Source organism: Xiphophorus couchianus, chromosome 12, assembly GCF_001444195.1.
Source record: "Xiphophorus couchianus chromosome 12, X_couchianus-1.0, whole genome shotgun sequence".
Taxonomy (NCBI): Eukaryota; Metazoa; Chordata; class Actinopteri; order Cyprinodontiformes; family Poeciliidae; genus Xiphophorus; species Xiphophorus couchianus.
Genome location: NC_040239.1, coordinates 7587584 through 7614242, shown reverse-complemented (window position 1 = coordinate 7614242; position 26659 = coordinate 7587584). Strand labels below are relative to the sequence as shown.

Here is a 26659-nt window from a genome sequence, read left to right as displayed (position 1 = left end):
TCCACATTTCCTTAATCTTCCTTTTATCTTTTTCTCCTCTTCCATTATGTCCCTAAGGGTTAAAGACCATTCTATGTCCATCTGTTTTTTTGTTTTTGTCCTTTCATGTTATATTCCTTTTCTTTTTCCCCTCATATTATTTTTTCTTACTTTTGTGTTTTTCCTTTCTTGCCTCTGTACTTTTATCCTCCCATACCTCTTTATTTTTCCTGTCACGTCCTTCTATTCTTTCCATTATTTTCACCTCCTGCCTTCAGTCAATCCCTCCATGATCCCTTCTTTATTTTCTTTCTCTCTCATGTCTCTGTCTTTTTATTTTTGTCTTTCCATACCTACTTCTTCCCTTCCATCTCTTTCCCTTCCCTTACTTCTTTGCTCTCATACCCTGATTTTTCACATTGTGTCCTTCTTTCCTTCCTTTGGTAGAAAAGTGAGATTTTTTTTTTTACATGTAAAAAGTAGCAGGAACCCTGTTTTTAACATTCTATTACTTTTCACTAAAATGTTTTTCTTAATGAAAAACATTTTTTATTAAAATATTTAACTACACTTTTCTTTCCAAGTTTTGGAATTATTCTTTCCTTTGTTTGTTTTTTGTTTTTTTACTTTCTCTGAACTTCTGACTCACACCTGGTTTTAATTTACTAATGTGTTTTATTGGACTGTTGGAGTTTTTGTAATTTTCACTACAGCTTTCATTTGTGTGATTATTATGATGCACATTAACAGAACCAATACATAGCATTAGGTTTCTCCACATGCTGTGGAAGGTTTTGGAAGTTAAATGAGACCCTGTAAGAAATCCTGGTAATCCTGTCAGCCCCTTAAGGGGATTCAAGAACTTCAAGAACGTTCATTTGGGTCTAAAATCATACATGAACATTTTAGATGTGCCAAACTAGAAACATTTTAACACCAGTTTATATAATTTATTTAGCTGAAAGAAACATATGTTTCATTATTCCCTTTGTGCAAACGTTGTATTTTTTTGCAGAAAAGTATATAATTAGTGCATTATAGCTCTTTTAAAGATTACTAATGTTGATGATGTGAAAAGTGGAGTATGTCTTCTAAAAAGAGATTAAAATAAATACCAAAACAGTTTTTTTTAATATAGTAATGTTTCTAAAAACAAACATATGCATTTAAATAGAAACATGTGAAGGATTTAGATAGTTGTAAGGTGAAGTATTAAATAGTGTAGTGAATACAACTGAGAAAACTCAACCAGATAAGATTTCTGGTTTGGTTTTAATTTTTCTGAGTTCTAATTTTGCATATTTTTTTCTCTCCTTCTGGTTTTCTAGTCTTTCTTTGAAGCAGCCAGCATGATGAGCCAGTTATCCCATAAACACCTGATCCTCAACTATGGAGTTTGTGTCTGTGGAGAAGAGAGTAAGTCAGATTCAGACATTTTCTGCCATATTTCGTACTGCTGGTATGTTTCATGCATTCTGTAAATGCTAACTTTCTAATACTGTTAAATCTGATTAAAAATACCACTAATATGGATTATTCGTCGACTGAGGCAGTACTGTGATATTTCACAAGGATTCTCACACCTGATGTTCAAATGTCCAAAACAAACTTTTAGTTGAGGTCAAATATCTGAAATAAATAAATAGTGATGGTTAAATCCTTTTGTAAATTTAGCTTACAACCAAAAGAAATTGCTCTTTATGCCTACAATTGTATGTTTCTAACCATAAGCAACTGATAAAATTTGCAAATTTTGAGTATAACTTCATTAACACAAAATCTTACCAAGTATATTTGGTCTAATTTCTAGTGCAAATATCTCAGTAAACTTGAAATAAGACAAACTAACTTAAAAGCAAGATTTAGAGACTTGTTTCAAGTAAATAAATTCTTAATAGTGATGAAAAAGAACTTGTTCTATTGGCAGATAAATTTATTTATAACACGTGAATCATGTCTTGAAACTAGACCAAAAATACTTGGTAAGATTTTATGTTTTTGCAGTGATCACAACATATAAATGACAATTCTTTACTCTCTCTTCATAGGATTACAGTGTCTTTCAGCAGAGTCTCTTTGAAATAAAGATTAATTTCCTACTAAATATACTATTATCTGTTCAGTCTCTTCCACTTCTGCTAATTTTGATAGATTAATAGTTGATCATTAAAAATGTTAATATCCAGTTTTAAAAACATTAGAAGATATAGGCTCCTTGATGGAACATTTACAACATGGAAAATGAAATGTTGGTTCAGGTAAAAAAAAATTTTAAAAAAGACAAAATTCTCTTAACCTTTAAATTTTAGAAATCCTCTACCACTTGATCAAATATGTATCATAGCCGTTTCACTTGTTGATTAAAAAAGTGAAAAGTGTTTTTCACTGCCCAAGTTATTGCCCTTTCTTTGATTATTTTACAACAAAAATAATCTGTTTTGTGGTTTTCTTTTTATTCAAAGCTTTATATTTTGGAAAGAAAAAGCTTGTCATTTTTAAAAAATAAATTATAAAAAGAAAAATCCTTTTTGTCCCCTTTCAGACATCATGGTGCAGGAATATGTGAAGTTGGGTTCGCTGGACACCTACCTGAAGAAAAACAAGAACTCTATAAACATTCAGTGGAAGCTCGAAGTGGCAAAACAGCTGGCCTGGGCCATGAACTTCCTGGTAAAAATCCATTTTAAATCAGACTTTGTGTTTGTTTTGCTGTAATTTCTTGTAAAGACTTTTATGAATTTGTAAAGAAGAGATTAAGGATAATATGAGCTGAAATGTGTTTTTTAAAGTTAAATTTGCACAAATTTCTTGTTTTGTACCTGCAGGAGGAAAAGCATCTTGTCCATGGGAATGTTTGTGCCAAAAATGTTCTGCTGATCAGGGAGGAGGATCGGAGGGCTGGGAATCCCCCGTTCATCAAGCTTAGCGACCCCGGCATCGGCATCACTGTCCTGCCTAAAGAAAGTGAGTTCCTCTCCAACCTCCACTTCACTGTCATAACCATTTCTACCAGCAGGGGGAGCTTGTTAACACATTGACAAGCATCAGTTGGACATTTTTGTGTTGACAAATTAACAAATAGCACAGAGAAGCTGTTTTCCTACAAACTTTAACTTTTTCAGCTGATATATTGACATTTCTAGTCTAAATGTAATCAGTGAAGGCATTAAATCAAACTGGATACTATAAAATTTTGTTTACTAATGTCAATATGTGACATGGGGGAATGAAGCAATCAATTCCTCACTTGTTTTTGTTTGTAATCAGTCCTGATTGAAAGGATCCCCTGGGTGCCACCGGAATACATAAACGAGCCGATGACTCTGAGTCTGGCTGCAGACAAGTGGAGCTTCGGCACCACGCTTTGGGAAATCTGCAGCGGCGGAGAGAAACCACTGGCAATGCTGGACAACACAAAGGTAGGGCTGACTTTATGACCACGAATATGAAGTCTTTGTAAAATTGATGCAGCATCACTTCCTGTACATTCTCGCACCTGATGCACAAAGTAGTGTACCAACCACAGAGAGTTGGACATGAGGTAGATTTACGGTAACTGATCAATTCAGTGCAATATTCACCCATAATCACAGTCACAGCTGTTATACAGACCTGATTTGAAGTATTTAGATGTTGAATTAGAGTTGGTCTTTGGTGCCATAGCAGACAAAAGATACGAAGGGGAAATAGGAGTTAGAAATGAATGTAATAATAATCAGAGAGGAGGATCGGGAGAAGATGTTTCAGGAGGGACATAAAATATCAAAACAGTCCGGTATTAAAAATCAAAGTGAGGTTCTTTAGTATTCCTTCTCTTACATCTAGATTTGGTTGCACCTCAGACAAATGCTTGATTGGAGATTTCACCCATATATTTTGGGATTGTCCAAAGCTGTCAACTTGTTGCAAAATGAAATTACTGCGGGTTTGAGCATTATACTCCTCTTAGAGCCACCTTTAATAAAACCAGGCATTTTTCAGAATAAAGTTCACAGTAAGTTTTATCTGTTAAGATTCAACTTGCTCTTGCAAAGAGAATGATCCTGGTCTCCTGAGTGAAGCTGCAGCTCCCCACAGTCTATCAGTGGAAGAACAGTGTGAGGGAAACAAATTACAGCAAAACTACAGATGAAAAGTTACGTCTTCATAGAAAAATGGTCCCCAATTGAAACATTTATTTCAAACAACAAATGTTGAAAATTGCGACTTCTATGCTGGAGGAGATTTTCGTCTGTATCCTAAACTCGTTTAGTTTTTGTTGTTGTTGTTGTTTTGGGTTGTTTTTTTTTTGACTGTGGGCAAACACAGCCTCATGGAACGCAGTATAACTGGTTGTATATGTACAATTTGTATATTGCTTCATACATGTGTATAATTTCAAGTGCAGTGATTTGCACTGGGAACTCCCAGTAAAATGTTTTTATAAAGTTTATCTTAGTGGGTCGCATACTCTGAAATCAGAAGCCACCTTCATTTTATGTCATCTAATCATCATCATTTAACATGCAGCTAATAAGACCTGACTGTGGTACAGATTGTGTTTTCAGATCTGCATGATGTTCTAAACCAATGGTGTCAAACTTGTTTTCGTTTTGGGCCAAATCAAGATCATGAATGCTCTTAAAGGGCCGGTTGTGCCAGAATGTATTGATAAAGCCTTTTAAATACAGGTTTTATCAAAAATGTCAATGAATTCTTAAAATTAAATGACATTATTGAATATCTTTCCAGTCCCAGTATTTTGTGATTCTTTCTGTGATTTTTTGCAATAAATATCAAAGTGTTTGTGGTACTAATTTGGAGATATTTGCGCTTATTTATGACAGTAAATGTAACATTTTATTACTGACTATATAGCTTGTGGACTATCTGACATCAATTAAAGCTGAGTCAGCTGTGTAGTACATGTAACAAAGTTTTAGACAAGTTTTTGAGAAGAATCTGCAATAAACTCGCAATTAGCTCCAAAAAGTGCAGGGATTTTTTTGATTATGTGTGAATTTCCACAATAATTCTCAAGAAACTGAAGGAACTGATTGATGTATTTTGCCATTAAGTAGATAAAAACTGCATTGATTTGATTGACAACATAATATTTAACCAAACAGTGTTCAGTTTAGAATACAGAGGGCCACATAAAAAGCTTTGGCGGGCTGTATTTGGCCCACGGGCTTTGAGTTTGACACGTGTTCTAAAAACTACAGGAAAAAACCTTAAGTTTGGAAAAAATATCTTTTCAAATGGTAAAATATGCAGGAAGCTCGTGTGACATCTCAAAAGAGAAGTGTCATAGTGAAACCTTGTGCACCTCATTAATAATGGGAGACACTTGTTGTTTAAAGTAATTGGATAAACCCAGCGCAATTTGAATAATTGTCCATCCTGTTGATGCATGAGGCGGTTGTTATATTATATAAGAGTGCTCATTGGGTTTTTCTGAGGCGAATGCCCGGTTCTCTCACACCGACTCAAGAAGGTTATTGTTTTTGTTCTTCAGAATGAGTTTGCATTAATCCTCCTTTATTCACTACAGAAAGTCCTGTTCTACAACGATCGCCAGCAGCTTCCGGCACCAAAGTGGACAGAAATCGCTAACCTGATCACCAGTTGCATGGACTACGAGCCGACGTTCAGGCCCACATTCCGGGCGGTGATCCGCGACCTTCACAGCCTCTTCACACCGGGTCGGTTTAACCCTCCTGACCCTGCAGACAAATTCTTCCTCTGGCGTTTCAGATTAAAAATCAGACGCCTATGTAGATTCCAGAAGTCCTCGAACGCATCCAACTAAACAGTCATCAGTATGTGTAATGATTTCCTGAGAACTTATGGGGAAAGTCTTGGTTCACTTATTCTGGGAAAATAAAATTAGGAACAGACTAAAGGAAGAAGTATTAGTCACCTTTTTCCCTGTGGCAGTAAAAGAGTTGATGTGCTCCCCCCCCCCTTGCCCTCTTTGGCAACTACCGAACTCTGAAGAAGACATAATTATTAGATTAGATAGATAAGGAATCAGTACTGGAATTGGCTCAGCTTCTATAAAAATTGTGGCTACTAATATCAGAGCACCATTTATAAAGTAATGTTAGTTTATAAATGGTGGAGTAGCAATCCAGAACAAGAATCAAACATCGAGAACCAACAATTAGCTTTATACTTCACAAATCGAGAACAAACTTTGAAAATGCTCTCTACTTAGCAACCTAGAACAACTGGAACATTTTAAAATGTAGTTTTTCTTTTGCTGTGCTTGTTTTATCTGTTGTTGTTTTGGTTTTTCCTTCTAATTCATGTAAAGCACTTTGAACCGCCTTGTTGCTGAAGAAGTGCTACATAAATAAAACTTCTTCTAGCTAAATTTAAACTTCTTCAGAGGATGCTGTTATTGCAAAGATGTTTATCAGCATCTTAACTGCACACTTTACTTATTTCAAACATGATAGCAATATCCAATAGCAGACATAAACAAGGAATTCAAGAGACATATTGTTGTAGGCCTTCCCCCCCCCAACAAATAGAATAGAATAAAAAAAGAATGTATGAACTTCTACCCCATAAACTCATGCTATGTTTTCAAGTGGGTCCTTGTCAAAAAATGAAAACCTTAAAATAGGTTAGTTAATTTTCCATTTTAAGTTGTCTCTTTTTTTTGTTTGTTTGTTTGTTTTTTGCCATGGACTTCCCAAACCCACACATAAACTAAATGTATCTTTTCCTGTTCTTAGACTACGAGTTGATCATGGATGACATCCTGCCAAACCGAACAACAGGTGCTGGTGGCACAGCTGGCGGCTTTGAGAATCAGGAGCCAGCTCTGTTTCAAGAACGACATCTCATATTTTTACAGTTACTTGGCAAGGTATTAATTGATGGCGATGCTTTCGTCTGTTGCACCCATGCAAAGTATCTTCACACTGTAAAATCTCCAAGTATTTTTGGTCTGGTTTCTAGTTTATTTACTCTTAATAACCCAGTTGTTTCTAGTGTATTTCTACTATATTTTGTATTTTATTCAATTATTTCACTTTCTTTCGAGCGTTGCTATTTTTTAAATTTCGTTGCGTTTTATGCACAATGACAAAAAAGAAATTCTGATTCTAGTGCAAATATTTTCGTACACTAGGAATAAGACAAAACTAACTTAAAAGTAACGTTTCAGCAAGATCAAATAAAATAAATTCCTTAATATTAATAAAAAGTACTAATTCCACTGGTATATTTTTTCATTCATAACAAGGTAAAAAATTGTTTTTCTATTAGTGAAAAATTCTGCAAGTTTTTCTTTTGGTTTTTTTTTTGGGGGGGGGTTAGAAACTAGGCTAAAAATACAATGTAATATTTGGTGTTTTTGCAGTGTAGACTGTCGGTCTTCACCAGACATTACATTATTACAGATTTATAAAGACTTCATTTAGAACAAAACTGATGTGCTGTACATTTTTTAGAGTCTCAAATCAAACAGCAGTGTCTCACCTGGAGTCATTTTGTGCTTAAGGGAAACTTTGGCAGTGTGGAGATGTGCCGCTATGACCCACTCCAGGACAACACCGGAGAGGTCGTTGCTGTGAAGAAACTCCAGCACAGCACAGCGGAGCACATGCGAGACTTTGAGAGGGAGATTGAGATTCTGAAATCTCTCCAGCATGAGAACATCGTCAAGTATAAGGGTGTCTGTTACAGCGCAGGTACTTCTGACATTTATTTTTAGTATTTATTCTAAATCTCATGCGTTATGACTGAAATATATCTACTTAGGGAATGAATAGATATGGTATGGTATGATGTGGACTTTGCTGTCTGGGAAAAGACAGTCCAGAAGGTTGTATTGTGTATAATACTGTGACTGAGATGCAGTATTACTACAAGCTGACTATGTAATGTGTAGTAGCAAAGAAATTTCACAAATGTACTTACTGAACAGGTAGCATCCTGTCAGAGGATTTAATTCACTGAGTAGGTCTGGACAATAAATAGCAATGTATATCACAATAGACACATGATCAATATCCATAGATAATAAATCTGATAGAATCTTCCATAATTTTACTGAACTCTGATCCAAAAACATAAAGCATTCTGGGAGATGTAGGCAGAGGAAAGGCTTTAGCTGCTCAATCTCTCATAGCCAGCTAAGTAAGTTTGGTGGCACAAACCAACTCACTTGCTCTTTGGTTACCTAGCAACACGTTGAGGAACGTGTGGTTTCCTAGCAACAACTTGTTGAGTAACTTTCGCAGCGGCAGTGTAAAGTTTTTGCCTCTTTGCCTCATAACTACTTAAAAATAAAACTGTGGAACAGGAAAGGTCACACTAACAGATTGGCTGTATTTCAGATATTTAAAACACAAAACAAATTAATAGTTATCGATATTGACTGATATGAAATGTTTGTATCGTGATAAGTTTTTCAGCCCCATCAGTGAGAGCAACACATTCTTTCAAAAATGATTTTCAAAGCAGTCTGGATGTCTTAGTGCTTGACTTTATTCATTTATTGCCAAGGAAGTGACTGGAACAGCTGAATTTGACAATTTATAGGACTATTTCAAAGTTTTATGGTAGTATGGTGTGTCAACTAGCTGCTATTTTTCAGTTTTCCGGTCATATTAACTATTTCTTTAGTTCTTAAATGCATGCTGCAGCTGTTTATTAAATATAGTTTCTCTTATGATTGGAGGCTCCAGTCTTGCACTTAGTTCTGATCCACAAGAGGCTACAAAGAGGCTTAAAATGAACTTGCTTCAGTTAACTGAGAATCAATCATGTCATTATTTTATGTCGTCTATTATCATCTTGTATCGAATTAATCGTGATGAATTGATTATTGAAATAATTGTAAACTAATTTTATTATCGATTGATTTAACTGGAGTACAGACAGAGGAGAAGGCGATTTGCTGAAAGAACAACACAATCAGAAGAGTAAATAAGCCAAAACTGTGCAAATAAATGAATGTTGCATCTTAAGATGAAAAACTTTTGCCTGTAAATATATTCTACTCAGAGCTAAGTGGCATTTTTACCTTCACCTGTTTCAAATTCTGTAAAAATAATAATAATAATAATAATATTATTATCTCCTATTACGGTATCTATTTATTAATCAAAAATAACCAACAAACTAGTAGACAGTATTTTGTCAGCTGCAGTTGCATCTTTTGCTACAAATAATCAAACGCACACTAATGGAATGCTATGTTGTTGCATTTTAGGCAATTTAATTTTTAGTTTCTTATTTAAAAAGGTTTTTTTCATCTTTAATGTATTTCTAATATTGTGAAAAACGTCTTAAATGGTTAGATGAAAATCTGCAGAATGTGCCTATTTTTTATCTGATTAATTGTCAGACTATTTAATAGAATAATTGATTAATAAAATGTTTATATTTCACTGCGCATCATTAAAGTTATTATCTTATGTTGTGTCTTATTTACATGTAATTGTTTTCCTTGGGTTCATTCAGGTCGACGTAATCTTCGCCTCATCATGGAGTATCTTCCCTTTGGAAGTCTTCGTGATTATCTCATAAAAAACATGGAGCGGATCGATCATAAAAAGCTGGTCCACTATGCCTCTCAGATCTGCAAGGTGCTGCAGCGTGACCTGAAGTTTTAGCAACTTTTTCTGGGCCTCTAACCAACAACTGGACTTCTTATTTGTCTTTATGTGTTTGTCAACAGGGAATGGAGTACCTGTCGAGTAAACGGTACATCCACAGAGACCTGGCGACACGGAACATCCTAGTTGAGAGTGAGCTAAGAGTGAAAATTGGAGACTTCGGCCTCACCAAAGTTCTGCCTCAGGACAAAGAGTACTATATGGTCCAAGAGCCAGGAGAGAGTCCCATTTTCTGGTATGAAATTTTTTTTTATGTTACATACTTCACAAATACACTTAATTTGACTAAATGAGTAAACTAGACATCCCATGTTGAATCCAGAAGTTTACATGCACATTTTTTCCCATCACTGTCTGAAGGTAAATCAGATCAAAATATTGACATCATTGTTGTTCTGAAACCACTTTGGAATTAGGGGTGCACCGATTTATTGGCTGGCCAGCCGATTTATCGGTGCTGATCACTGATTTTGGGAGATTGGTGATCGGCCAATTTTTATATGTGAAGCCGATCTTATCCACCGATCTTATCTACCTCAGCAGAGGTCTAAAAATCAACCACTGTCCTCTTCTCCGTGAGAAAAGTTTGACTGACGGACCACACGCAGACAGGTCATGTCTGCGTGTTGACAGTTTAACTGTAAAGTGTTTAACTGTAAAGATGGTTTGTAGTGTGTTTTGTTGCAACCTGAAGTGTGAAATAAACTTCAGTGGAGTTTGAAAACAAAATATGTGTATAGGTTTGTGTCTAGGTTTATGTCTGGTTGAAGGATGTGTGTGCCCAGTTGATTTTTCTTTTTTCTTTTTTGGCGGAGATTTTATTGTAATCCATAGGGGGGCCCAGAAAAATCTTTGGGAACCACTGTATTATATGTAAACCTCTAGTTTCAACTCTACATGGCACTGAAATTGTCTACAAGTTAACAACCCACACTCACTTTGGTATTTGTTCAGATTTTTTTCTTTGGTGTTGAAGCTTCGATTTTGACATATTTTACCATCTCCAATACGCAGTGTGTGTAAAGCCCGCCTGTGTACGTGTGTTTTGCAGGTATTCCCCTGAGTCACTGACTGAGAGCAAGTTCTCTGTGGCTTCAGACGTCTGGAGCTTTGGAGTGGTGTTGTATGAGCTCTTCACACACAGTTACAAGAACTGCAGCCCTCCTGCAGTAAGTAGCTGAATTCATCTGTATGTGTGAATTTCATTTTGCTTCCTAATCCAGTTGATGTCAGTGCTAGCAACTTGTTAAAGTAAGCCAAACACAAAGCTACCACTGGTGACTCCAGGATAGATTTCCAGCTGACTGCTTTTTCCACTGCTCTCTTTTTCTGTTTTAATTTGCTTACAGTATTTTCTGCACTATAGGGCGCACATGATTATGAGGCACACTGTTAATGAATGATCTATTTTTTTATATTGTTTCATATATAAAGCGCAACAGTCAGATAAGTCAGTCAGTCAAAGCACAGTATGTATTCCTCCAGTAGCTGTAATATAATGTAAATAAAACATTTTGACTGGGTACCACACAAAATCTTTTCGAGGTCAGTAAGCACAACCAGAATTAATCCATATTAATACACTAGATGGTGCTGTTTTACTCCAGAACAAAATATAAAGCGCTCGCATTATAAGGCGTACTGTAATTTTTTTGATATTAAAGGCTTTAAGTGGGCCTTATAGTCCAGAAAATATGGGATTTTTTCTGCACCCATTTTATTTTTATTAAAAAAACCTCCAGAAACTAAGTTCGAATGGCACTTAAAAGTAGAAACCTTGGAAATTGGAGGTTTATAAACATTTACACTTTTCAGTTTTTTTATTAAATGTCCAATTTACTCTGATTTATAACAGAGAATATATTTTACAGCTAATGTCTTAATGCATCCTCGAAATATGATTAATTTAATAGTCTTTAAAAACTTTTACACTTTTTAAATCCATGTATTTAAAACTGTATTCGTTTCTGCTTTTGCAAATGCATCTTTCTAATCCAATATGATTTACTTCAGCTTTACTAGGCCCATGAGACTCCTGTCTACTATTTCTGAAATAACGTTTTAAAATATTTATGAATGACCTGTTATCTAAAACCAGTGGCTCAGAAAGAGAGATTGAGATCAGTGCCTTAGCCTTTCATTGTATCTTTGTAGACAGAAGTGAAACAAAGAGGACAAAATGTGCTTCACTGGAAGCATTTCCTTTCTTTCTTAAAGTTTAACCTCCTATTAAAAGCTTAACCTCCAAGTTGGTGGCTCAGTGTTTCACGGATTGGAAATGTATGAAACACAACTAGTATGGGCATGAGAGAACAAGAGGTGATATTCAGGATTGATGGCTGTGTTCTGCTGAGTTGCTGAAGCTTGTAAAAGCCAGCTACATCTTCTAGGAAAGTGGAATGACCTCAGCATGTGGGTGTGCTTTTTGAAATGTCAGGCCCCAACCGGTAGCTCTTAGTGTGGTGCATTCACTGGTTGCAAAAAAGATCTGATTTGTGGGTTTCTGACAGTGGCCAATTTTTATACTCATCACCAACCTGCATGAGCATCAAGATTTAGATGTTTTATCCAGAACAGAATAAACTAACGTGCAGTTTTAAAATGTTCCTTAAAAAAAACTTACTACTTTTTGTCCTGATCACAAACAACAAACAGTCGCAGTAGTGAGTTCGTTCTGTGTCGTCTTGGCGCCCAGAATTGTTGTAGTAAAGCTTAAGCTACAAGCCGAGCAACACATGCTATTGGTCTCCCTGCGTTACAGCTTGAGAAATCAGCAGACCCGTTTTGCTTCTCCTGCATAGCGTCTCGCCACTGAAGGTGGAAATATGTCATCTGGTCATAGGCCACACCTGTGCAATTACGCTACTATGCCACAGTCAGAATGACCTGATCAGAACCAGTGTTTGCAGGCGGGTTACAAATTCATACCTATCAATCTGAATAATTAAGAATCTGAACTTTTAAGAAACTAAAACTGTCTTTTGCACCATTTAAGACGATGTGAAATTAAGTGCTAATTTATATTTATATAAAATGCCTCCACCCAAGTGAAATTGAGAGGATTTTGGAGAACCTTTAGACTTGAAAAGACATGTAGGACCTCTACTGAGCAAACACATTAAGGAGACACAATTACAGTATACACAGTGTCTGTATTTGGCGTCAGAGTACATTGTTTTGTTTTTTTGTAAAGTGGCCAAAAACGAGCCCTGACATGCGAGTCATGACTAAAAGATGGTTCGCCTGCCTGAGAGCGGAGTCTTTCACCCTGTTTTCACCTGAGCAGACTGAACTCATGATGTTCGCTTGAACGCTCGATGTAAAGGCTTTCTGTACTTCTGAGAACACTGTGTACATTCAGAGAGTAAGCTTCAGTTTGATTCATGTAGGATGACAGCGCCATTAAACGTAAACCCTCTCCAGACATGCTCTTCTTTCCAATAATCTGACTGCCGAGGCACGTCATCCTTCATGTCTTAATGTGCATGTGGCTCAGTTCCCCAAAACCATCTCCCAAGGGAACTCAGGCCTGAATAACTAAAGTGAACTATTCACTAATCTTTCTCACTCACATTTTCTTTATAAATATTAATTACTGCATCTCTTTTTTTTCCTCTTTCTTTTAGTTGGGAAGCTGGTCAGAGTTGATAGGGAAATGAATGGAGCTAAATACAAGGCAATCCCTAGAGAAAAACCTGTTAGAGGCTATGTAAGACTTGAGACTGGGGTGGAGGTTTACTTATAGAGAAGGGGAAACCAGATTACACCAGAGCTACATTAGAATGGTTTAAAACAAAGATTATTTATGTGTTAGAAAGGCAGAGTAAAAGTCCAGACCTAAACTCATTGAGGTCTGTGGCAAGGCTTCGCTTATTTTGCAAAGAAAAGCTAATATTTTTTTGTCTAAATATGTGGGTATTTCTTCATAAGGGATTTCAGTGAATGGAGATTCTAGAAAGTATTTCCTCATGAGGGATGCATGCGAATATATGATAACTTCCAGATTATAATTGTAAAAAATGTTTAAAAAACTGTTTTGCTTTTATTTTTATATCCTACTTTGTGTTTGTCTATGAGATAAAGGACTAAAGTTTGTGGTTATAGTCTGAAAAATTCCTACTTGCCCTCAAACTCACCATCTTTTTCCACTTATTTCCTCCATTTAGGTATTTATGTCAATGATGGGTAACGATAAGCAGGGGCAGCTGATCGTCTATCACCTCATTGAGCTCCTCAAATCAGGCAGCAGGCTGCCTCAGCCCCTGGGTTGTCCTTCAGAGGTATGCACCTTTGTGTTTATCTCTAAGCTCTGTTTGTGACAGATTATTGTTACTACATCACTGAATGGCTTTTATTAAGTTCTACCAACTGTTAGACTGCTTTATAAAACAGCAACTGCCACTAGATTTCTTAAAAATCAATTTCAGATATAGTAGCCATCTTGGTTTGTGAGATAATCGGTTGCTGGCTCAGCTGAAGTATTCGTCAGACTTCCTCTGAGAGTTGCGCTTTGTCACGCTACACAAACCAACATGTCAACGTGAATCAGGGATGTCCAAAGTACGGCGCGTGGGCCACTTGTGGCCCCTAGACTGATTTTGTGCGGCTCCCAACTGCAGTTCAAGAATAATTCAAATTTGATCTATCACAAGTGGTTCATGGTTTTTAATTTTAATCAGTGTAAAATTATTATCGACATAATTTTCTTACAATGGAAAAAGTTAAGTACAACACAAAGTAATGGTCTTTTTATAGCTAAGCTTTCACAATATAAAACTGCATGTAATTAATACTATTTATAATTGTATTTTCTGTTGACCTTTTCACTTAAACTGTTAAAGGTCCTTCTAGTTTTGAGTGTTGTGAGTTAGCTATGGCTATTCACACTGTGATGCAGACATTAGATGATCTTGGTCTTTGTTTCTTGCATCTGTTCCTATCAAATAAAAAATAAAATTAATAAGTAGAACTACGTAGATCCAGAGACTTTTACAGTATTTGTTTAACTTATTAAAGCGTTTTGAAAGAAAGTGACCCAAATCCTGTTCCTATAACTGAAAATAAATTTGTTCAATCGAGTTCAAAAGAATTCAAAAACTAGATTTTTCTTTTCAATGCAGCAAAATCCTTTTTACCTTTTGGATCCATTATCAGTAACATCACTTTACTACAATAAACATATAATTGAAAGATTTAATATTTTTCTTGTCCACAAATACATTTGACTCTATAATTTTTGACCCATGTCAAGGATTTTGACTCCTCTGATGTAAATGTTTCTGTGTCGTAAACCTCTAATGATTGATTTCCTTTACTCTCTGCTGACATTCTTCCTTTTCTTTCCAGATCTACCAGATCATGGAGGAGTGTTGGGATAACGACCCAACCTTACGTCCGTCTTTTAATGAGCTGGCTCTGCGCATCGACCTGATCAGGGACAGTGAGGAGTTTTAAAAGTCAAGTGCCGTCCTCACGTTGAACCACGACACTTGAAACACCGTTGCTCTGATTGTGGCAGAAGGATGAAGACCAAAGCAAAGAAAAGTGGAACGCCGTGTCTTGGAACAAGGATCTGCTCGAGAACTACTGCCGAGGTGCCTTCCAGCAAGGCATTTGTGTAATGTGGAGTAGCTGAGTGGCCTGGAAACGTTTGGATGGCCAAACCTTTGAAGCGGATGTTGCTGAAAATGTGTAACTGTATTTGGTCAAAGTTTAAAAGAAGACTTGAAGCACCTATAGACTGTGACGAGACTGTTGCCAGAACTAAAGCTACAGACGCTTGTGGTGAACAAGTTCTCTGTTCGTGTGTGTGTGCGTGTGTGTGTGTGTGCGTGCGTGCGTGCATTTGCATGAGAGGTCCATACAGTTAGCTGGGCTAGCTCTTGCCATCCCCTTTTCTGTCACCTGAGAAGAAGTGGACTGATAGCTTCTTTTTTTTGTTAAATGTGTGTGCTTAACTGTATTATAGCAGTAAATTGTGTACATATGTCCAGAAAAATTTTATAATTTTATAAATTTAAATAATGTTAACACTATATTTGAGATGACAGCAACTGCCATTGTTAAAGTATGTGCTTACAAAGGTGATTTAAAAAATCTGTCATTGTTTTCACTGTGAGAGGTGGCGTGAAAATAAAGAATATATCTGCGAAGAAATTTCTTTACATGCATTTCCTTCATTTTCCTCAAAACTTCCGTTGAACAAATTTAATGTATTGTTGATATCACATGGTCCACTGGGAAATTAGCGGAACATGTGATGCTTTTGATTTTTTTATTATTACATTGTTACCTTGATTTAAAAGCTAGATACGCTAAAACTCAAGGTTTTAGTATTATTAGAGTTTTCATTACTTAAAATTATTTAACATTTCTGTACCAGGACTGACGAACCAACAAACGCAAGCAAAGATAATTATTGTGGCGTTTTATTATGAAATACCAACCGGATGTGACGTTCAATTCGATTAGCTTTAGACGTATTTTAGACAAATTTATGTTGTCCTATTGTTTATCTGTTTTTAAATCAGTTCTTTGGTTCGTGTGCTGTAACATATATTAATTTAACGCCAGGTAAATAAATTCAACTAAAACAAAATTCAGTTTTGTTTTGAAAATCGGATGTGACGTTCGATACGTATTAGTTTTAGCTTCATCAAAGGTCGTAGCCATTCGCTGGCATTTCTATCCGGATGAAAAAAAATCCTTATAAGGTGTTGGTTTTTAGTTGTAAAATTAGTTTGTATGCTTTAGCGTTTGTCCATGAGATACGAAGATCTAGTACTCGAGTAATTTTAAACGTTTTATTCGAGGGGGGTTAGATGAGCTTACCGTAGACGTCCAAATAGAGGCGCACAGCAATTTACAGGGCTCTGAATTTGACTTCGGTAAAATAAAAGCACTGCTGCTGAGAGTGAGTTTGAGGGGATAACAAATGTCGGGGACAAAAAGCATCGTGGAAAGACGTGAGTCGACAATTTAACCTTTGTTTTCAGTAACTCTCCATGTTTCGTTTGGATTTTGTGAAATGTTTAGTAGTTTTGCTGTTTGCCTTGAAGAGGGGAGTTTGTTTTATTTAAAAATGCGACAACTCCGATGTTAAAATGTTAAATTATCTCGTCCCAGATTTCCTAGTTTTGTCAAAAGTCGTGGGTGAGATTTTATCCGTTTTGCCGTAACCTTTGTATATTTTTGGCAGCATAAGACCCTCTGCTTTGTGAGCATATGCAGCTTTTAATCAGTGGAACACGTTTTATTTTACATATTTGTAAAGATACTCGGCGTTGTAGGTCAAAAGTGTGATCTTGAGGGTTTCGTCCATATACTTTTAGTGTTTTGTAGGTTTCAGGTATTGCTTAAGATCTTGCTAGGAAATTAGTCCTTTAATTCTGGAAAGTTTCTTCCGGTGATAAAAGGCTGACTTTGTAATTGTCTTTATGCGTTTCTGAAGGTCCTTTATTTTTATACAGTGAAAAACCATTTTTATGTTATAATGGCATTTTAAGGCAACGTTTTTTGCTGTATTATTACAACTTCTGTACATCTGTGCACATTGCAGACTCATTTTCATGAGTACTTCCCACATGGGGAACATTACATAACAGCCTCCGATCGGCAGCCGGGAGAGCAGCCTGCCGAGTACTTGGAGATGAAGTCCAAGAGAGTCGGACCTCCAGACGGCGGGTACGGCTGGGTGGTGGTCGCTTCAGCCTTTTTTGCTATGGGCCTTACCGGAGCTGTCCTCAAAAACATCGGCCTCTTCTTCCTGGATATCCAGAGTCACTTTGGAGTCCTGACCAGCACTACCTCGTGGGTTTCTTCCACAACTATTGCTATGTTTCATATAGGAGGTAAGAGTGTGGCTTTCTGTTGACAGTGCAATTTATTTTAAAACCAGTGTGTATTTTTAGTTTCTTTTGTTGTTGCTGTTTTTTTTAACTAGCTCCAGCAGCCAGTGCACTGACGTTAAGGTTTTCTCAGAGAGTGGTCATCGTAGTTGGAGGAGTTTTGTGTACTTTGGGGATGTCGCTGGCCTCTCTGGACATCAATCTGCCTTGGCTCTACCTCACTTTGGGTGTCCTACAAGGTAGGCAAGACTTCCTGACTGTATTTTATTGCCTTGTGAACTTTTCCAGATAAATTACATCATTAAAATCTTCACTCATTTGATTTTGGAAGATTTTTCCCATTGCTTCATTGGTTTAGTAAATGAAAAGCAGAACTAAAGGTATGTAAGAACAGTTTTTTCTTTTTAACTGTCATGCAATGTTGCTTCAAGAAGTCACTGACTGCCTGGTTCAACACTCCCTGCTTTGTTTTGATCTTTGTGTATTTAGTCTCTTATGAGTTTAGTCAGACTTATGAAATGAAAATATTTCGATGTGACACTGCAGTTGTAAGCAGCAGACAAAGAAATAATATTATTTAAGGTAATATAAGGCTTTTCAGATATAAGCACAAATAAAGTGGTAAAATTACTGACAAAATTACTATATCTCTCACTCGGCCTTATGTTTCTGACCATTATCTTTCTGAAAGATCCTGTTTTCAGTTTTCTGACACCGTTTTTATGTAGAGTTTCAAACAATCTTTGGTTTCATCCACTAACAAGAATTACAGAACATTTGTAAGAGAAGCAGGCCCACAGCATCACAGATCTCCCACCGTACATTAGGTGCTTTTCCACATATTCATCCTTTTTGTTTCACGCCAATCTTTGAGTTTTAGTTTAACTTGACTCTTGTCTGGTCAAAACACAGTTTCAAGTAAAGTCATTATGAAGATTTGATTACCCCAAGATGTCAGTTTTTGCCAGAGTTCTCCAAGAGAACGGTTTATATTTTTTTATACCATTTTCATCACAATTCTTTGTAAACCATATTTATACCCAAGATAAACTAGATATTGCATATTACTAATTACAAGTTTCTAGAAACTATGAAGAAGAAGCAAATGCTTCAGCTGCATTAATTTTAATAGGATTGTTATCGATACCAATTATTGTGCCACTTAAGAACTATTATTTATAAAGCTTTAAGTTAATTTAAAGCTTACATTTTCCCCATTATATCACAAGACAGATCTATTTTAGCACTTTTTACCCATCTTTACAAATGGTTCCAGATTTCATGACCCACCCTTTAATTAGATTTTATGATCATTGTCTTTTGATTTCACAACAAAGACTTCTTTGTATTATTGTTGCTACGGTGTGTTTTTATGTTTTCTGAAGTTAGTCAAGTTTTTTCAGAGGAACAGGAGAGATGACAAGATATTTTTTTAATTATTATTATTCAAGAAGACTACATTTTATTTGTACTCCAATGTACTGAACTCTGGGTGCTTCAATAGTCAAATAGCCAAAAGCATCTTGAGTTTTTAAAGCATTAATAACTTTTTAGCCAGCTTACATACGTTCAGTTGCTCTCAGAAGTATTCACACCTCTGATGAACACCGGCTTTCTGCAATGTAAAAAGTGAGAGCAAGGTAAATCATTTTAAATCCTTCTCTGCAATTCATGTGGGTTTTATTCTGTACATCTCATAGATTTAAAAGAAATCTGTTTGATGAAATGAAAAGGTGCAATAACCAAGTTGCACCATGTTTCTTTAAGAGTCTGTCAGAATGACACGTCTTGACTTTACGTTGCAAAAGCTTTTGAAATCAGTCTATTTACAGCCATTGTTAAAGATTTTCAGTCAAATTGAAGTCAAAATGACAACTCTTTTGGTTAGTTTTGAATTTACTTTCAGATCTGTGGTTTCCAACTAAATTTATCATCCAATATGTCATCCAGAAATTAGATTTCATTGACTTTGTTTTAAATCAACAGTCGATAGTTATGTTGATTACATTATTTTCTTGGTTATTTCGCTTTCCAAATATCATGAATTTAGTTTTATCTAAATGTAATAAAAATGTGTTGTTTCAATCATTTAATTTCTGTAGTGATTTCTCAGTTTATCTCTCAGATGTTTCCTCCAGTACAGAAGACGCCAGTATCATCTGAAGACATGATGAATTCTTGCAGGTCTTCCAGCAAACATTTTTCTTCTGCTGCTTCCAGGAACAGGTATCTCATTCTCATGGGTTTCTGCTATCAGCATGGTGAATCACTACTTTTCAAGATGGCGCCCCATTGCCTACGCCATCGCCAGCTCAGGGGAGTGTGTCTTTGCCATCGTTTTCAGCCCGCTATTCAAGTGGCTCATCGAGATGTACAGCTGGCAGGGCGCGTTGCTCATCATCGGAGGCCTTCAGTTCAACCTGTGTGTTTGCGGCGCGCTCATGAGGCCCCTGGAGGCAACTCGAGCTTCACACATGAACCTCAAAGAGAGCGCAGAGGACAGTGCTGCTGCGCTACCACCAAAGAAGAAGGCAGTCTTCCAGTGCGGTCTGCTGAAAAAACCCGAACTTCTTCTCTACATCTTGTTTGCGATCTTTGCAGCCGCCGGGTTTTTCACCCCGACCCTCTTCCTGGTTCCTTTTGCCAATAGCTTGGGGATCGATAAGTACTGGCCAGCGTTCATCCTGTCTGTCATGGCCATCGCCGACCTGGCCGGCAGGCTGTTTTGTGGCTGGCTGGCTAACATGAGGCTTCTGAGGAACCTGCAGCTGCTCACCATCGTTACGATGCTGCTGGGGGTCGTGCTGCTCCTGCTGCCCATCAGTCACAACTACTGGTCCGTTCTGGTGTTCGCCTCGATCTACGGCTTCCTGTTTGGCTGCATGGTTGCCATTCACGTCACCTCCATCGTGGACATTGTGAGTTTGGAGGGCTTTGACAGCGGACTGGGGCTCTTCATGCTGTTCAGGAGCATTGGAGGCTTTCTCGGGCCGCCTGCTGGAGGTAAGTGTTTTTATAACATTTTGTGTTCACTGGAGCCAAAGCAACAAGATTTGAGACGTCGATACTGTCACCAGCAGGTGTTTTAATAAAACTGGCATCGATGTTTTAATCAGGGCTGCAGCTAACGATTATTTTAGTCATTGATTATTCTGACTGGGTCTGCCGTAATAACCAATAAATCAATTAATTGCAAAATAAATTAAAATGACCTCAGTGATTTACATTTGATTTATTCTTTTTCTCTCCCTTTCTACCAAAAGCTGGATGTAAAACTCTTCATTTAATGTAATAATTTATTAATAATTAATAATTGGATAGCAAAAAGTGCTTAACATGAGTTTTTGGGTTTTTTTTACAGAATTTGAATCAGGTTATTTTTTATCCTAAATACAAAATTGATAAATAATTAAATGAGAAATGATTTTAACAACTGTAAAATTTCATTAAAAGTGTTTCCATGAAATCTAAGCAAGAAGTGATTATATTTTATTACTTATTCCTATTTTAAATATTTAATAAGTTTTGTCTGGTAGAAAACAGCATTTAAATGAGATCAGAATAAAATATTTAAGGCTTTGAAAAGCATCTCAGGAGAGTAAACTGGTGCAAAAACAACAAAATATTGCAGTAGGGAGTCAAAGTCCCATCATTTTTACTAAAATGTACAGAAGTAAAAATAAAACTGGTGGAGATGTTGCTAAGAATTACATTTCTGACTGGTTATCTGCACATTTCTGGTCTCATGGTTTCCATTGGTGTCAGAAATAAAAACTCATCTGCGATAATCCTGTGAGGATTATGAACTGAAACTGGCCTCGCATCAAAGAAACATCAGATGATCTCAAGTTTAAATCACCTGCATGTTTTCTCAGTGAATTCCTCTGCGAGTAAATAGTTTATTCTTTACATTTCTTCAGACTGATGCATCCTGGCCGAGGCTGGATGTGCTACATGGATTTTAATATTTTGTTCAGAGTTTTTGAATTTGACTAAAAGCTGCAGCTGCTAAATGAAAGAGAAAATACTTTTTTCATTACTACACCTTCAAAAGAACTACAGATAAAAATTGAGTGTAAATTCCCATTCATTGCATTTTTCCAGATGTGGATTTGTGGAGATTTTTGTTTACATTTGCAAGCAAAATAATGTGTTAATTAGTGAGGAGCATGAAGATTGCATTTTGAGGGGAACTATACACTTTTGTTGATTTCTGTTCAGCTGCTGATGTTATCATAGCAGGATTTTCTTTGCATTGCACACTGGCTCCTTTGGCACTAGAGCGCCATCTACAGGAGGAGCTAATACCCTTGATGCTGACTTATGCTAATTTATCAGCAATCCTTCTAGTGCTTTGTAAAATATTCACTCACCTTAAAGTTTTCCACATTTTTATCAAGTTATAACCCCAAAACTCGATGAGTTTGTTAGGATTTTACTTGACAAAGCAACACAGAAAAGCAATTAATTGTGACTTGGAAGTTAAAATACGCACTTTTCTAGTTTAAAGCAGGTCAAATCTCAATATCTCTCTACCCAATTTGATTGATCTTGGACTCTTCTGCAAAGAAAAATGAGTAATAATTTCAGTCTCTAGATGTGAAATGTTGGTAGAGACAAATCCCTGATACTTTCAGCAGCAATCTTTGCAAAAGTTATTTCTACAAACTCATATAAAACATATAAATGCCACAATTTTTTCGACTTGTATTTCTCATAAACTAGAAGAAACATACAACCTTTTTCTACTTTACAATTATGTGCTGCTTTATGTTGGTCTGCTTTATGAAATACGTTTGTGGCAATAATATAAAATGTAGGCAAATACAAGTGTTATGTATGAACTGAAGGAGCTTTTAAAGTGTTTACTCTGAATTTGTCGCATTTTCACCAATGCTAAAACAATTAATTGTGAATAATCAGTTATTGAAATAATCGTCAGCTAATTCATTAATCGATTAATCATTTGAAGAATTCAAATTCAAAAAAAGCCATTTGCTGAAAGAACAACACAATCGGAGCCAAAACTGAACAATAAATATCTACATTTTGCATTTAAGATGAAAAAAACATAAATTTTGAATATGATCTCCACAGAACCAGAATAGTTTTACCTTCACCTAGTTTAACTTCTGTAAAAGCAACATTTTCCTATCCAATTATTAATCAGTTAATCCAAAAAATAGTCAATTCATCTACAAATGATCAAGCATAGATTAAAGGAATGCTGTTATCGCATTTTAGGCAACAAAATGTTTATTTTCTTATTTTAAAAAGGCACTGACTTGTTTATTTAAAATTTTTTACGTTAAGGCTTAAGTGGTTAAATAAAAATCTGCAGAATGTGCCAAATTTTTTTATCTGATGAATCAATTAATCGTCCGAATAGTTGACAGTTGTCACCGTTTGTCTTCCTCTGCAGGCTGGTTGGTGGACAAAGCGAACAACTTCAGCGCCGCCTTCTCCCTCTCAGGCTTCTGCCTTGTTACATCAGCCGTGTTTGTCGTCGTGGTCGACCGCCTCATCCAGAGGAGGAAATCTGTGGAGGCCGCCGGCCATCAGACGATCCACTACCAGGGCGACGGCGAAACGGGGAAAATCGAAGGACTCATCATTGCACAAGAATCTTAACTTAAGCCCAGTGTGTGAAGACTGAGCGGACGCAGGACGAGTTAAACAAATGTTGGAGTGTTTGTGTTTGGATAGTTTGTGAGATTAATTTTCTATACACCTGCAAAAAAAAAAAGAAAAACCACACACTTCATATGATTTACCTGAAAGTAGACCAAAGGATTAAACACAAAACACGGCAGTTTTTAAAACGTATCTGAGTGGGAAAAATCTAAATCTTCCCAGTGAAGATTCACATCAGCTTGGAGGAGTTTTAATTTAGGTTTTATTTTGCTCAAACAAATGTTTATAACACATTTAATCTCCTCTTCCAGCTCGATTACAGTCAAAACTTTGATTTGGTTGTTTTAAAGCTTTTCTTCTTTTTTCCATTATTGCCGTTGGAGGACAATGTAGGAAACGTTTAGGGATGAAATTCATCACCACGTTATGCTGCTAAATTAACCTAAGCAACGACGCTACCACCAACATGTTTTATACACGTTTATGCTGGAATGTGCTGTTTTCTTTTCCTCAAATAAATATGCAGTACATTTTATATGTTTTTTTTGTATCTGATCTTAAATAAACTGAGGACAGTCAGTCATTTACTGAGCAGCAGCTTTCCAAATCGTTTTTGTTATTCTTACAGGGATGAACTAATGCTCGGCAATTGTCTTTTTATTTAAAAAAATAAATAAACATTTTATACCAAATCTGATTTCTGATTTTAATTTATTTTTCTCCCACTTTCTGTTCCTTAAAAAAATGCAAATTACAGAATTTAATTCAAAGTTGAAATAAATAAAAGCTGTAAAACAGAAGCCGGTAATATTTGGGTGGGTTTACGTCACTCTGGAAACCAACGAAGTGCTTTGCTGAAAAAAAAAGAAAAAATTAAATCTTCAAAAACAAATAATTCAGTTACAATCAATTTGTCGCCAGACCTAAGATGAACTCATAAACATTAACTGTGAAAAGGTGTTTTGGTTTATTTTTGTCCTCTGACTCATTGTCAGTTTTCCCTCTCAGTCATAATAGTTTTTTATTATTATTAGTGTTACTTTGCTTTATCAAATTCTAAGAGAATCCCACATTTCCCCTTCTGCATCTTGTTTAGTCTTTTTATAACCAGAATATTCAGGAAACAGTTTGTTCATCTTTTTCCAAGTCATGGGTTCGTCTGTCCCAGAAACAAACCCCGGATTGTTACTCTGCTGTCAAGTTGAAAGTTGTTGAGGCTCTGGGGTTGACTCTACTTTTTTAAACAAATTAAGTAATTGTTTCTAAATGGCACCAAAACGCTAAAAGGCTGCAGCTGTAGAGGAGCGGTGAATATCTGCAAGTTGTTAATCGTAAAGGAGAATGGGTTGACTGTAAAATCTCATTTTCAAAAGAAAAGTTTGACAGATTATGATGCCAATAAATCCAACGAAAAGATCTAAACCAAGAAGAAAATGATCAGGAAATGATATTTTAAACCCACTGGTTCCCGATGACACTGTAAAACCTAAAGCAAGATGCAAATTATGCATTTAGTGGACTTTCTGCACTTAAATGGATCTGAAATTAATTCAGATACAATTCAGAAACCATTTAAAATGTTCTTTTATTCAGAACAAATTTTAATTTCTTATACATTTAGAAAACCTTTGTTAATCCCAAACATTACAATCTGATTCTTCCCGTTTTTTCCTGTTAATGACCCAGAAATCATGGAGATTGTCGCTGTGTTTCCATTATAAATGTGCGAAACTCTTTGTTCATATTCCGGTAATGTCGAAAATAAAATGGAGTTTCGCAAGTGTGGCGTTTCCACTACATAAGAAACGCAATTAAATCACATATGAATACGTTTGTTGATAAGACAACAAACTTAAACTGAAAATTAATGTGAAATTGTTCTACTAGAGTGAATAGATGCAGCAAACTTTTTTTATTTGAGCCCTTTAAATTTTTTTGGCAATTTTAGATTTAAAAAATAGTTTATTTCTTCAATAACGTCAAAGTCATGTGCTCTATTAGCTCAAAATCTGTGAAATTATTTTGGGGCACACTTAGTTTGATTCCATTTTAGATCTTTTTATATTTTTTTAGCAATGTCAAAATGTATTATTTTTGCTCAATAGCTTTTGGGTCATGTCACTTATTCACTCAAAATCAGAGTGAAATTGTTCTACTAATGTTTTTACGATTTTAACCCTTTTTATATTATTTAGACATTTTTAAAGTCAAAATTAAGGCGTTTTCTTTAATAGCTTCGAAGTCATATGACCTATTATCTCCAAACCAGTGATTTCGAGTTAATAATTGATTTATTGACTTGGAATCATTGATTTTGAGTTAATAGGTTACATGACTTGGTGTTCTACCTCTAATTAAATCCAGATATATTAAAAGGTTTAATATTTCTGCAGTGTTTATAGAAGCGTGCGTCCTTTAGCCTCCTGCTGCTGTCCCGGAGCGCAGAGCCGGTCCCAAACAGCCAGCTGAGGCGCCACCTCTGGGGGGGGCGCTCACCAGAATGAAACCGGCACCAGGATGCGGACGTGCTCAGAGCGGTTTGTGCTCTACGAGCTGCTGGGATGTTCAGACAGGAGTCATGCGATTAGCTCAGTGTGCGGCCGGTCACATGCTTCAAGTGCTTGTGTTGAAGCTAAAATAGTAGTTTCAGCAATGAAAAATGTATCATCTAATAAATTATTTGCTTCCACCTGAAATCTAAAGGTGGAGTAGTTTAAAGCCGCAGTGTGTAACTTCCATATTTGTTGAAACTGTCAGTATGGTATGAGACAGATTTGAGCTCCTCTGCTTTCTCCCAGCGCTAACTTAGAAGCAATCAGAGCCAGGAGGTGTGTCTTAGCGCTGTCAATCACAACCTCATGTGGCACTGCTCAACCTCACCCCCACATCCCTCCTCAGTCTCTGTTACGCTGTAGCTAGCATAGCCTGTTGTGAATGCTAAGGTTAGTTAGCATAGCCATCAATGACAGCAGATAAACTGTTTTCCTGTAATAAGTTGTTTCTCTATTAGCACATTGAGCAGTATGTGAGATTGATTGACAGCGCTAAGACCCTCCTCCTGGTTCTGATTGGTTGTTTTTGGTCAGAGTGGTCCATTTACAGCAACAGTAGCTCAGTTTGAGGTGGAAGAGATTAAGCTTTTCACAGATTATCTGCCTCATACTAAACTGTCACAACATTGTAACAGCTTATACTGCAGCTAGATATTCTGAAATTTTAAACTTTTTTTTTTGCTGATTTTGATAAACTTAAGTCTTTACCTGGGTTGGGAAACTAATTCCCATTTCTCATTTAATTTTGGTTTGTCTTTAGGAACAGCGAGATGTCTAGTGTCAAATCAAAAAGTGTTTATATTCAGTTTGTCTTTTCCCTGCTGTAGAATACCATCACAAGACATTATTAATCAGTAATAAATTACTTAATAGTGAATTGAAACCATATTGTTTTTGTGTCTAATGTGTGGTCCTGGAAAACTATGAAAACTTGCCTTGAAAATTCTTGAATTTTACTGTAGGAAAAGCATGCAAACTCTGAATACAGGAGATCACTCTGTTGCAAGGTTAGGTCATCACCTTATTTCAA

At 36.2% G+C, this 26659-nt stretch overlaps 2 protein-coding genes across 2 annotated transcripts in view; both read left to right on the top strand.

The window, feature by feature from the left end:
• jak2b (Janus kinase 2b) overlaps nt 1–15760 on the top strand; it is a 29952-nt gene extending 14192 nt beyond the window's left edge. Inside the window, exons 13-24 of the mRNA XM_028033574.1 lie at nt 1308–1395; nt 2522–2649; nt 2805–2943; nt 3247–3398; nt 5513–5663; nt 6705–6838; nt 7475–7664; nt 9442–9566; nt 9659–9831; nt 10648–10765; nt 13763–13876; nt 14943–15760. Of these exons, the coding sequence (XP_027889375.1) occupies nt 1308–1395; nt 2522–2649; nt 2805–2943; nt 3247–3398; nt 5513–5663; nt 6705–6838; nt 7475–7664; nt 9442–9566; nt 9659–9831; nt 10648–10765; nt 13763–13876; nt 14943–15050 (1620 nt within the window). The 3' untranslated portion in view covers nt 15051–15760. The remainder of the gene's footprint in view (nt 1–1307; nt 1396–2521; nt 2650–2804; nt 2944–3246; nt 3399–5512; nt 5664–6704; nt 6839–7474; nt 7665–9441; nt 9567–9658; nt 9832–10647; nt 10766–13762; nt 13877–14942) is intronic.
• Nucleotides 15761–16234: 474 nt separating this feature from the next.
• Nucleotides 16235–23774, top strand: LOC114154476 (monocarboxylate transporter 13). Its single transcript, XM_028033575.1, has 5 exons — nt 16235–16561; nt 17155–17446; nt 17539–17682; nt 19664–20446; nt 22866–23774. The coding sequence occupies exons 2-5, from the start codon at nt 17245–17247 to the stop codon at nt 23072–23074; spliced, it is 1338 nt and encodes a 445-aa protein (XP_027889376.1). The 5' UTR covers nt 16235–16561; nt 17155–17244; the 3' UTR covers nt 23075–23774.
• The last annotated feature ends 2885 nt before the right edge of the window (nt 23775–26659 follow it).